This window comes from Stenella coeruleoalba (genome assembly GCF_951394435.1).
Source record: "Stenella coeruleoalba genome assembly, chromosome: 15".
NCBI lineage: Eukaryota > Metazoa > Chordata > Mammalia > Artiodactyla > Delphinidae > Stenella > Stenella coeruleoalba.
The window spans coordinates 65,511,612-65,525,222 of record NC_137161.1 but is presented as its reverse complement, the minus strand read 5'-3'; the positions used below and the strand labels follow the sequence as shown (position 1 = coordinate 65,525,222).

At 45.2% G+C, this 13,611-nt stretch overlaps 1 protein-coding gene across 1 annotated transcript in view; it reads left to right on the top strand.

Annotated features, from left to right (window-relative positions):
• Nucleotides 1–12,624, top strand: part of GPR139 (G protein-coupled receptor 139) — a gene marked incomplete at its 3' end in the record, with an annotated part of 40,062 nt that extends 27,438 nt beyond the window's left edge. Inside the window, exon 2 of the mRNA XM_079946075.1 lies at nucleotides 11,690–12,624. Coding sequence (XP_079802201.1) covers nucleotides 11,690–12,624 — 935 coding nt within the window. The remainder of the gene's footprint in view (nucleotides 1–11,689) is intronic.
• Between the last annotated feature and the right edge of the window lie 987 nt (nucleotides 12,625–13,611).

Genomic DNA, 13,611 nt, shown 5'->3' with positions numbered 1-13,611 from the left:
TAAACAGGCTTTTATCACTACCCTAAATGGAAAAATAACATTCCTCTAGTACCACTTAAACTAAATGTATAACTTTGAAAGTAAAAATGTTCATCAGCAAATCTCATAAAATCATCTCATCTATACAGAGCCACCCAGCACACAGTAGGTGCTCAGTGTATGGTAGTCATAAGAAAATGAAGCTTGGCATTGAGAAGTATGGTTTGGAAACTTTTGAGTCTGTTGGCCAACTTGAATGTGATTTCCCAGTTGAGAATCTAGTTGTTGTCATGCTTACCCAAAGAAGCTGTGCATAGTCAAAAAGCCAGAAGCAATTTTACTGTCAAGAGAAGGCCAACTGATTGGCCTGTAGCCTGGAGGAGGACTCACTTCTCCCCATCGCCCTGAGTCAGACTGCCCTGGGGTAGCCATCTTAGCTCTTGCTGACCACTCAACCACAAGGGCAGGCTTGCTAGGTCTCAACTAGTCCTGGTCTACACTGGAAAACACTACTTTATTAAGTTCTGGGAAAAAGGAAACCTGCACCATGTATCCAGGTCCCAAGACTTCCTTGTGGCAAATCCACAGCATTTCTTCTACCAAGGCAGGCATCACCAATTCATTGCAGCACTGCTAAACCCAGGTGTGGTTTTGGAATGTTCCAACATGGCACCCAGCAGCCCCTACCAGTCAATTGAAGAGTAAACATTTTTGTCATCCCTGCCTCCGGCTATGCTATCACCCTGGGCAGGAGATCCTAGAAAGGGAGATTCAAAGAAAGGAAGAAACACAGATCCTAGCTTTGAAAAGGATCCACTCAAGTGCTAAATGTGGTGACAAGTAGGGTCTCCACAAAAAAATAACAGTGAAGGGCATGATAGTAAAGCTACAAAGAAAATTAAAGAGCTGTCAAATAAGAACTAAAATTTTAAAAGAACAGAAGCTATTTCAGAGAATGCAAGAAACAACTAAGTTATCATATAGTAATGGCTCTTAAGGGTATAGTTCCATAGATAAAGACCGATGTTTTTCTCCACCAAGCAGAGAAAAATAGAGAGGGGTTGTTGGTGGGACACAGCTGCAGCTAGAGGAATTGGGAATGAAGAATTTCCAGGGCTTCCCTGGTGGCGCAGTGGTTGAGAGTCCGCCTGCCGATGCAGGGGACACGGGTTCGTGCCCTGGTCCGGGAAGATCCCACGTGCCACGGAGCAGCTGTGCCCGTGAGCCATGGCCGCTGAGCCTGTGCATCCGGAGCCTGTGCTCCGCAACGGGAGAGGCCACAACAGTGAGAGGCCCGCGTACCGCAAAAAAAAAAAGAATTTCCAGATAAGGTGACAGGACTATAGTGCCTGGAATGATCCATGGAGGTAAACGAGAATCTTCCATGGATTCCTTGAGAGCTCAGACTCTCTCCTATTCAGCTCTGCTTCCAGCAAAGTGTCTGGCCTCTAGCTCAATAATTGTCTGCTGAACTGAACTGGCCAGGTGTGAAAAGTAACAAAACTAACATTTACAGAGTGCTCACCATGTGCCAGGGGCTGTACTAAGTATTTTACACGTTATTTCCTCTATTTTTCTAATAACCTATGAGGGTGCTATTTATATTGATGCCGATTTCACAGATGTAGGAATTGAGGTTGAGAGAGATTAATCACTACACTTCACAACCTCTTCCAGCTACGATAGGTTCCTTTTTTCTTTTTTTTCTTTTTAAGTGAGAATTTTTTAAATTATTTATTTATTTTTTGGCTGTGTTGGGTCTTCATTGCTGCGCGGAGGCTTTCTCTAGTTGCAGCGAGCGGAGGCTACTCTTCGTTGCGGTGCGCGGGCTTCTCATTGCGGTGGCTTCTCTTGTTGCGGAGCGCGGGCTCTAGACCGCAGGCTCAGTAGTTGTGGTGCACGGGCTTAGTTGCTCCGCAGCATGTGGGATCTTCCCGGGCCGGGGCTCAAACCTGAGTCCCCTGCATTGGCAGGAGGATTCTTAACCACTGCGCCACCAGGGAAGTCCTATGATAGGTTCTTATGTACCTGGATATGTGGGGTGAAGTTCAGCCTGCAAAGAGGGAAAAGAACAAATGGCCCTTCAGAGCCCTTGCAGGAACCTGGAAGCTATCCCTCAGGGATTGCCTTCACATGAGCTGGGGCCCCACTGCCTGACCTCCACCCCACTAGTCCACAGTCAGTTTCGTGCCCCTAATAGCCAACTTCAGGAAGTATGTTCCACATTCCCTGGCTTCTGCCCTGGAGCAAGTGGAACAATGGGAAACAAGATTGGCCACTGGCCAGCGGGCAGTGCCTGGGGTTGGGACCACATGGATGGACAGCTGCCCTTGGGAAACCCTTCCCTGATCCTCTCCTAGAAGCCCTCAGGGCACAACTGCCTGAAGACCTCCTGGCACCATCCACAGAGGTCAAAAAGACTGAACACCAAGTCCCGTCAGCATCATCTCCCCCCATCCCCTACTGGAGACGAGATTTTAATAATGCTGATGGGGTAGGAAAGGCCCGGGGGGCATGGGGGGCTGAGTCAGTCAGCAAATGCATAAGACCTGGGCATGTGGGAGTAGGTTAGGACATATTCACCGTTCTTGGGTTCCGTGGCTCCTTCTTTGGGGAAGGGAGAGAGCATCTAGAGGGGAACCAGTCAAAGAGCAGTGAGGGAGCTGTTAGGGACTGGACAGCTGAGAGCTCCTAACCTGAGAGGACGCAGCACAGAGGCACCAACGTCTGCGTGGGGAAATGGGGAGGGGCAAGGGTTGGCTTCTTGGGGAGGGAGCCAACCTTGGCCTGGGTGAGCTCTCGAGAATACCTGGTGTTCCCAAGCAGAGTGGGGCAGGACCCAAGGCCCCCTCGCTGTGGGCCTCCTTAAGGAGAAAAAGGCATTCAGGGAGCACCCCCCCCCCAAGGGGTGCTAGAATTGTCCTTCAGGCTCAGCTGGGGGCAGACGAGGCACCAAGGCACCAGTTGTCCGGGGTGGGGCGGGGCAGCCTCCAAGCTAAGCGCCGTCCTGCTGCCAGGTCAAGCCCTCCAGGGAGCGCACGACGTTGATCTGCTCGGCCAGCACCTGGCCCTGCCCTTGAGGCGCCGCAGTTGTCAGGCTGAGCTTTCAGGTCCTTCCTGGTGCCCAGCAGGAGGATGTACACCTCAGGGCAGTGGTGACACACTTCTGGATGCCACTTGTGCCGCACGTTCTCTGGCAGTGGAGACATAGATGACAAAGACGTTGGGCTGAGGGTGGGAGAGTGTGCGAGACGGTCATGCTCCTGGCCCCGCGTCCCACAGGTTCGGGCTCACCGTGCGCCAGTCAGGTGCACTTCGGGCACTGTAATCGTCAAACGCCGCAGGGTGGACTCCTTGGGGAAGGCATCAGCTGTGTAGCAGAGGAGCCCCATCACCTACCACCACTCGCTTGATGCTGTGCATGGTGGGTGCAGCTGCCGCGTCGAGGCCACGCCTCCCTCCCCTTCTGGCCCCTCTGGACGCAGCGACCTGGTGCCCTGCCCACCACGGGGGAGCTGGGGCAGCAGCAGCAGCTTGGTTCAGGGTTCCAGAGCCAGCACCAGCATCTTATTTCCCCTTTCCCCTTTATCTCCCCTTGGTCCAAGATCCCTCCGAGACCTGTAGTGGAGCAGGTAACAGTAAGGGAGATGACAGCCCTCAAGAGCAATGCCCCATCACCCAATTCAGTGCCCACTCCCCAGATGATCTAAACAAGGGCAGTGCTGACTTCTTGCCTGCGAGGCTTAGAAATGGCTTTGCCTAAAAACCTGTCCTTGAGGCACCTTCCAGCAACCATATAAATAGCACCACTGGAATGGCTCACAGTGTCAGTGGTCGTCATGTGTCTGTAGGACATGAGGGCTGACTCTTCTAGTACAAAAGATAGGCACCTTGAAGGAAGGAGGGATGCATTTAAGTCACAGGGGATGGGGGCTGAAAGGGGTGAATTGCTCTCTTTTTGGAAATTCACGAAAATATAATTTAGGATGCAGAGAAAGAGGATTTGCAGAAGGTAACGCCAGGAATTTAATCAGCCCAGATACACAACTCTGTTCTTTTCAGAAGACCTGCGTGGACCAAACAGCTGTGGTGTCAGTGGCCTGCTCTCGTTCCCATAACTACCACTGTAGTCAGAAAGTGCTTCTTGGTGTCTAAACTAAATCTTTTTGTAGCTTCACCTTGAGCTCTTTCCCTTCTTACAAATTCTATTAGCTGCCTTTAAGAAGAAAGGAGGGAGAGAGGGAGGGAGGGAGAGAGGGAGGAGAGAGGGAGGAAGGGAAAAAATCTGTGTTACCCTTTAAGCCAGCATTTCTACTTTTGAGAATTTATTCTACAGAAATATGCAAGGATGTTTAATGAAGCTCTGTGGTGGCCAAAATAATAAAATAAAAAATAAAATAAGTAATGTCCAGCCATAAGTGAATATTTCATGAATATAATTGACATAGGAAAAAATTCACGATTTATTTCTAATTGATTAAAAAACCAACTTGGGGCTTCCCACATGCCACGGAGCAACTAAGCCCGTGTGCCATAACTACTGAGCCTGCGCTCTAGAGCCCGCGAGCCACAACTACGGAAGCCCACACGCCTAGAGCCCGTGCTCTGCAACAAGAGAAGCCACCGCAATGAGAAGCCTGCACACCGCAACGAAAACCCAATGAAGCCAAAACTAAATTAATTTTTTAAAGTTTTTAAAAAAGAGAGAGAAAAAAGATAATAAAAAACCAACTTGCACAACAGTATTAGTGTATGATCTCATTTTGTGGTGATAATCTTATTACTAATTATATTTATAATTATAGGCATATAAATATCCTAGAGATACAAACACCAAATGGTTAATAAACCTCTGTTCTGGTTGCAGCATTGCAAACCACCCGAACACTTAGAGGCTTAATACAGCCATTTAGGATTATTTGTCCTGGTTCTTAGGCTGACTGGGCTCGGCCGGATGCCTCTTTCTCAGGGTCTCTCACAGTGGCAGCCGCAGGGCACTGGGACTGCAGTTATTTGGGGGTTCCATGGAGCTGGACATCCAAGAGCGCTCACTCACATGACAGACACATGACAGACAGTTGATGTTGGTTGTCGGCTACGAGCTCACCTGGGGCTTTCAACCAGAGTCCCTACACACGACATCTCCATGTGGCTTGGCCTTCTCACAGCTGGGCTCCAAGATGGAGCGTCCCAAAGCAGGTATTCAAAAGGCCCACGTACAACCTGCTCATGCAGTGTCACTCCCACAGTAGTCTATTGGTCGAAAGTGAATCACAGGGACTTCCCTGGTGACGCAGTGGTTAAGAACCTGCCTGCTAATGTAGGGGACACGGGTTTGAGCCCTGGTCCAGCCTTGGATGGGGGAAGATCCCACATGCCGCAGAGCAACTAAGCCCGTGTACCACAACTACCAAGCCCGCATACCACAGCTACTGAAGCCCGCATGCCTAAAGCCCGTGCTCTGCAACAAGAGAAGCCACCAGAGAAGTCACCACAATGAGAAGCCCGGGCACCGCAACGAAGAGTAGCCCCCACTTGCTGTAACTAGAGAAAGCCCATGCGCAGCAACAGAGACCCAACGCAGCCAAAAGTAAATAAATAAATTTATTTTTAAAAAAAAGTGAATCACAGGACAAGCTCCAATTCAAGGGGAGGAGACTACACAAAGGCATGAACACCAGGAGGTATGGTTCACTGAGGACCATCTAAGAGACTAGATACCATAATATCTCTAGAAAATGCGATTCGGACAGACTTTCACTTTCCAGTGTCTAATGTAATAGTTACATGTACAAACTCAGGAGACAAAAAGCCTGGCTTAATGTCTGGGCTCACCACTCGCTTGCTCTGTGACCACAAACAAGTTACTTATAACCTCTCTAAGGCTCGATGCTCTCAGATAATTGTTCCAACCTCATAGGGTGGTTGTAAAAATTAAATGAAATTAAATGTGTGTAAGATGCTTAGAAGTAAATGCTCAATAAAAGTGAGCTAATAATATTATTATACACTGATATGTTTAATTTTTAAAGGTATATTTTACTTTTGTAATTAAAAAAAATAATTTTCAAAGACCAAAAAAAAACAACCAAAAACCAAGAAATGTAGCAGAATTAAGAGATATAAACTCAGAACTCCCAGTCAGGGCTCTTCCAAGGAATCTCCAGGAACTTCTTAGTCCTCACAGACACAGAAAATACCTCTGGAAGACCTTGACCCTTTCCCTCTGCACCAGTCAACCGTCCAGTGGTGGGGTCTGACAGCCCAACCTGTGTTGATCTTTTAGCGCTCCCTAAATCCTCTCAAGTTTGAGCATGGTAAGCTGCAAAGTATAGGAAATGAATTCCCCCAAGAATATAACAAAGAAGCTTTGCAATCACAAAACATGGTCTTTATATTACCCACCTGTCCAACGACACCATTGACAGAAAAGATTTGCTTTTTAGAAGCACTGACTTTTTTTTTTTTTTTTTTTTTTTTTGCGGTACGCGGGCCTCTCACTGTTGCGGTCTCTCCCGCTGCGGAGCACAGGCTCTGGACGCGCAGGCTCAGCGGCCATGGCTCACGGGCCCAGCCGCTCCACGGCATGTGGGATCCTCCCGGACCGGGGCACGAACCCATGTCCCCTGTACCGGCAGGCGGACTCTCAACCACTGCGCCACCAGGGAAGCCCTAATGCAATATTTTTTAAAGTAAAAATGCAATGAAATGGAATTTCAGGTGGTGATGACTTGGGTTTCTTCGCTTATTCACCCTTTATAAATACACACAGACCCTGTCAACACCACTCCTTTTCTTTGGGGAAAAAACTGTCACAGTGGAAATGAAAGGATTTTTCAATGTGGGGAATTATAGCAAATGCCGACCTTGGGAGTTGAAAATTCTACCTTCTCATTTCTTTTTCAGAAAATCAATACACAGGCATTGTTCCATTCCCCTCTGGGTCTCTGTGGCTCACACATCTCTCTCATCCCAAGGATGTTCTAAGTGTTCTTGATATTGCCTTGGGAGCAAATCGACCTGCACGAAAGCAATGGGAAACTCAATGTCTGCGGGTTAGTTTCTCGAGAGACGCAATTACTAGAAACTTAAGGAAATGTCAAATATGAATAGCTGGAAATTTAATTTGGAGTTGATGACTTGCCTGACTTAAAGCATTAATTAGATGGAGATGGAATATTTTTGAAGAGTTTGGATATGGAACATTTTTAGCACCACATTACAAACAGGGTTCGATGAGGAAGTAAGAGATGGTGTTGGAAAGTGACTCTCCGCAGAATATATACAGTCAGCCCTCTGTATCCGTGGATGCGGAACCCACGGAGACAGAGAGCCATCTGTACTCTACAATTTTATTTAAGGGACTTGGGCATCTGCAGATTTTGGTATCACAGGAGGGTCTTGGAACCAATACCCTGCAGATACTAAAGGATGACTGTATAACATTTTTTTCTGGGGACGCCCCAGCATTTATTCATCCCTACCCCCCTTATAAGCTGGGGAGCAGAGCAGGGACGTGAGAGAGTGTGTGGACGTTGTTTAATGAATGGAAAAAAGAGGTTCTGAGAAATGACGGCACTTTTCTAAGTCAGGGGCAACTGAGAGAACAGGAATCACTTTCCTCCGGCTGGAAACGAAGCGGAACTTGATATGCCATAAAGTCAGAGAGAGCTGGAGTCAGCTTCAGGCTCTCCCACTTACTCAGTTTGTGGCTATGGAGAGAGAACCTAAATATCAAAGCCTCAGTTTCCTTCCCTGTAAAATAGGGATGATAATAGGACGGATGAGAGTCCTTCTTTCAGTTCCATGAATACCAAGTTCTTTCCTACCTCAGAGCCTTTGCACTTGCCATTCCCCCTGCTTAGAGTTCTTTTCTCACGGATTTTTTATGGCAGATCCCCTCTCCTCATCCTTAATTGAACTCAAATGTCCAATCTAAAAAACAACACCCCCCAACGATTTGTCTCATCCCTTGGCTTTATTCTGTATAGCATCACTATCTGAAATGCTGTTGTACATTTTTGTATTTATGTGTTGTCTCTCTCACCCACTATACTATAAGCCCCATGATAAAAGGGAACTTGTCCATTTTGTTAATTCCTGCATCTCCAGCACCTCATACAGTGCCTGACACATAGTAAATGCTCCGTTAATAATTGTTGAATGAGTGGATTCTCAGTCAAGAACTAACATTCACTGAGAACTTACCACATGCCAGATACTGTTCTAACCACTTTATAAAAATTATCTCACTCAATCCTCAGAATAACCCTATTAAACCTGTTTTATGAAAAAGGAAACTAAGGCACAGCGGGATTGAATAAAGTTGCCCAAAGCCAAAGAGTCAATAAATAATAGAGCCAGGACTGAACCCCAGGCAGCCTGGCCCCAAACTCCACATTCTAAATCACTGTGCTCTGATGCTCTTGGCTTGATGGGAAAGCATCAGACCTGGTTTTTTGGGTTTTTTTTTTTTTAACATCTTTATTGGAGTATAATTGCTTTACAATGGTGTGTTAGTTTCAGCTTTACAACAAAGTGAATCAGTTATACATATACATATGTTCCCATATCTCTTCCCTCTTGCATCTCTCTCCCTCCCACCCTCCCTATACCGCCCCCCACAGGTGGTCACAAATCACCAAGCTGATCTCCCTGTGCTATGCGGCTGGTTTTACAGCTTGAGTTCCATGAAACTCTGACTGTCAGGTCGGAGTAGCCTAACTTTTGACCCATCACCTCCTCCAAAGCCTTTGCCCTTCATTCTGTATCTATGCACCTGTGGCTCATGTATCACTGTGTGTATTCTTGTTTGTCTCTTTAATATTCAGCCCCTTGCATGCTGTTTCTACACTCTCTGAGTGGAGACTCTGAATGTCTACAATACTAATTTGTATCCATCTTGGGCCCACGTACACAGAAGGAAGATGCTAGATGTTTTCTGAAAGGATGTCTAAATGAATAAGACATTTTCGAACACTTTTCAACAGGCTGTTTAATAAAAGAGAGCTATGAAGTGCAAAAATGTATACAAAGCAAGTAGAAATCCATATGAGTATTCCTTGCCTTAATAAACTCAACTCTTCATGCTTTCCCCACCTCAGGGCCTTTGCACATGCTGTTTCCTTTGCCTGAAACACTTTCTCCAACCACCTTTTTTGCCTATTTACCTCCTACTGGGTCTCCAAATTTCAGCTTGGATATCACTTCCTCAGTAAAAATTCTTCTGATCACTAATAGCACTTACTAGAGCTTCCAGTTACACATTTTCTTCTGTGATTCTTCGGTTGAAGCTTTTCTTGCATAGTAAACTCTAAGCTCCATGAAGTTAAGACGGACCATGTCTATTTTGTTCAACATCTCCTTCCAGGGCATAGCTCATAGTAATTATGGAAAAACACTGTTGGATGCATAAGTAAACTTTTGAAATTCCAGGATTAAGAATATAAAGAATTTTGCTTTAATGGACCTCTTTTCTTAGATATTGACTTAAAGTAAAATTTACTCATAATTTTTCGTTATTGTCCAGGGTGTAACATACTCACATGGTGCCCTCACTCCCGCTTAGAAGTACTGATATTGCCGAGTGGTTTAAAGCATGGGTATTGAATGCTCTAAACCACTGGGAATGAATACTGGATAATTAATATAATTGGTACCTTAACTCTCCACCACTTCAAAATGTTATTTCAAAGTGCTTTGAGCAAGAACAAGGACAGCACAGCCTTAAACAAACAAACAAACAAAAAAACCTGACAGTGCCAAGTAATGAGAGGTTATGGAGCAACTGGAACTCTCATACTCTACTGTTGGGAGTGCAGATTAGTAAAACCACTTTACAGAGCAATTCAGCAATATCTGGTAAAGATGAAGATGCACATATTCTAAAGCATAATAAACACCCTTCTACATACGTATATACTACCTGAGAGAAACTCTGACACATAGCTACTTGTCATGGAGAGTCATATCAAGGTATTAACTATAGCAGTTTATAACAGCAAAATCCTGAAACCAATTTAAATATGTGTGTGTGTGTATATATATATATATATATATATATATATATACACACACACATATATACATATACAAAGACACATAGATGTCTATATATAGTATATGTGTATATATATACACATATAGACAGCTAGATGTATATGTCTACATTAATATGTGTATATATACATATATAGACACGTGTGTATATGTATAAATATGTCTGTGTATATATGAATAAATAAATTGCAATAAGGTTATTAATGGAATTGCTCTATAGTTGTTAAGATGAGTGAAATAGATCTACATGTATCCAAAAAAAGAGGTCTCAAAAGCAACTTGTGTGAAAAAAAGCAGCATGTAGAGTGGCAGGTTCTGTATAAAAGAAAGTTAAGAGTATGCAAACGTGGCCCTGAAGACCGCAGCACTGTGGCTGCCTCTGGCGGGGAAAGGGGGAAGGGAAATGATGGGCCGGAACAATTTCAAAGAAGACTTCAACTGCATCTATAGTGTCGTTTCTTTATTTAAAAAGAACTAAAGCATATGTGGCAAAGGGTTAAAATGTGTTTAACCTGAGTGATGACTACACCAGAGTGTGCATATTAAAGACATTTTCACATGGGAACTATTGTGAAATAATTTTAAAGGCACATGCGAGAAAGAGAGCCCTGGATTCCAGCTCTGCCACTGCACTTCAGACAGGGGACATAAATTCTCTCAGACCCTTGTTTGCAAACTAAGATTAATAATGTTCAAATTTCAGGTTTGGTTGTGACTTAATGAGAATAAGTGTGTAGAATGACTTCCAGATGTTATCCGTTGGGCTATCATTTTAGAGTCAGTTCCTAATGACCTTCCAGATGTATCTTATTCAGAGAGACATTTGTTTTTTTAAAACTGATCAGAATTATGTGGATGCATTCCAAAACAATTCTGACCCCCAGAAAAATAATGTATTGCTACTATATTTGCAAAACCTATATACACACCTATTATACAGACATGCATAAGCACAGATTATTTATTAACTATGAATGCCCTGAGGGAGGGGTATTTGGGTGGTTGCAGAATAAGAGTGGAAGGAAATTTTACTTTTCTATTAACTTTAATTATGTACCATGTGTACCGACTCTAAAAATAAATATAATTTATTTTTAAATTAATCTAAAGGTCATGATCTTCTCCATTCCTTCAATTCTGAACCCACTTAAAAAAGAAAGGTCTTAAAATCCAAGTTCTAAAGGTTCTTAAGAGGTTGTATAGTCCAATGTCCTACTTGAGCACGGGAAACAGGAAATGCCATCCCAGCCCCATATTCTCCATGCAGTCAGACAAAAGAAAGAGCAGAGGACTGGGGATTAGAGGATCTGGGTTTGGTCCCTGTCACCATGAATGACTAACTCTGTGGCTCTAAGTGAGTTCCTTAAGTTCTCTGAGACCCAGTCTCATTTCTGAAGCGAGGACAACGGCAGCACCACTGTCATGACTGTGTGAGGGACAAATTAAGTACCATGTGAACAGGAAACTTTGTCAAAATCGTATCCAGATGTTTGTATGAGGTGCAATTGCAGTGCAGAGATTGTCCCTCAAGAGCATGGGTTCAGTCCCTTTGATTTCCGTGGGAGTGCCTGATACACTATGCCTAGGGGCCCCTAGTAGCCAATAAAGTCATCTTGCTTCAGACGTAAGCCAGATTCTCTTCTCTCCACAGCAAATATCCTAACCGTGATCATCCTCTCTCAGCTGGTGGCCAGGAGACAGAAGTCCTCCTACAACTATCTCTTGGCACTTGCTGCTGCTGACATCTTGGTCCTCTTTTTCATTGTGTTCGTGGACTTCCTGTTGGAAGATTTCATCTTGAATATGCAGATGCCTCAGGTTCCCGACAAGATCATAGAAGTGCTGGAATTCTCATCCATCCACACCTCAATTTGGATTACTGTTCCATTAACCATTGACCGGTATATTGCGGTCTGCCACCCGCTCAAGTACCACATGGTCTCCTACCCAGCCCGCACCCGGAAAGTCATCGTAAGTGTTTATGTCACCTGCTTCCTGACCAGCATCCCCTACTACTGGTGGCCCAACATCTGGACTGAAGACTACATCAGCACCTCCGTGCACCATGTCCTTATCTGGATTCACTGCTTCACTGTGTACTTGGTGCCCTGTTCCATCTTCTTCATATTGAACTCAATCATTGTATACAAGCTCAGGCGGAAGAGCAATTTTCGCCTCCGTGGCTACTCCACAGGGAAAACCACTGCCATCTTGTTTACCATTACCTCCATCTTTGCCACACTCTGGGCCCCACGTATCATCATGATCCTCTACCACCTGTATGGGGCACCCATCCAGAACCGCTGGCTGATGCACGTTATGTCCGACATTGCCAACATGCTGGCCCTTCTGAACACGGCCATCAACTTCTTCCTCTATTGCTTCATCAGCAAGCGGTTCCGCAAAATGGCGGCCGCTACCCTCAAGGCCTTCTTCAAGTGCCAGAAGCAACCAATACAGTTCTACACCAACCATAACTTTTCCATAACAAGTAGCCCTTGGATCTCGCCGGCCAACTCACACTGTATCAAGATGCTGGTGTACCAGTACGACAAAAATGGAAAACCTATAAAGGTATCCCCATGACCTCATAGGTTTGGCACCTCGCGTCTCTGCATAATCCATTTCCAGATGGGAATGTGGCCCATCCTATGGCTGAACAGCTCTCCTGAAGAGTGCTAACCTGATTTCCTGTCTCCACAGATTGAGCACCTCTCAGACTGGTAGATGAGGAAAGATGGAGGAGAAGAAAGAAAAGCATGAATCTTGTTTTCATTTATGCATTCATTTCTACCAAGTCATGCTGACAGCAGAAGTCCCTACCAGTTTGAAGATGTCATTGGAGGTTGTGTCATTATCCTGTGGCCTGTAAGGACACACAGTAGAGAAATAGTCTATGACTTAGCCTTGGCACCATCCACGGTCACTGGAAACCGCTCATTTATGTGACACATCAAGCCACAGTAGCACATAGCTGAGCCCACACTCTTCTTCCGAGAGCTGAGGTCATCCATCATTTCCCTGTGTTGTTACCAGCAGCTAACGATGCTGACCAATTCGAGAATTTTCCAAGGTGCCCTTTGTCCTAGTGAGGGTTTTGGTCTTGAAGTGGCCCTGGCACCCCAATCTGTAGAATGAGATTCTGGGGGCAGGCGAGGATTGGATCTTACTCCAACTCTGGTCAGAGCTTCTGTGCAAAGGCTCCTGACCTACATAACCACGACACTCAGACCTGGGGTCTAAGATGCAGCCTTTCTATTTGCCATTATGTATATATTTTAACTAGTTCCTCCAAAACAAAGGCCCTGCCTGGTGTGTGGGGATATAGGAGGAGTTCTTGAGCCCAGAAAAACAAAAAAATAAGCCCACTCTTGCCATTGTTTCAATCCATCCTTGTGTCAGCTGTGTACGGTCTCCTTACTCAAATAGCTTCTTGTTGCGGTGCCGCTCACGCTTCCTGGAGAAGGCTTTATGTGTAGAGTTGCCAACCCTGCCTCCTTGCTTGCTGAAGCCGTCACCAAACTGTTTTATTTGAAGTGACTTTGGAACTGGGTTTAGTTTTTGAGGGTCAGG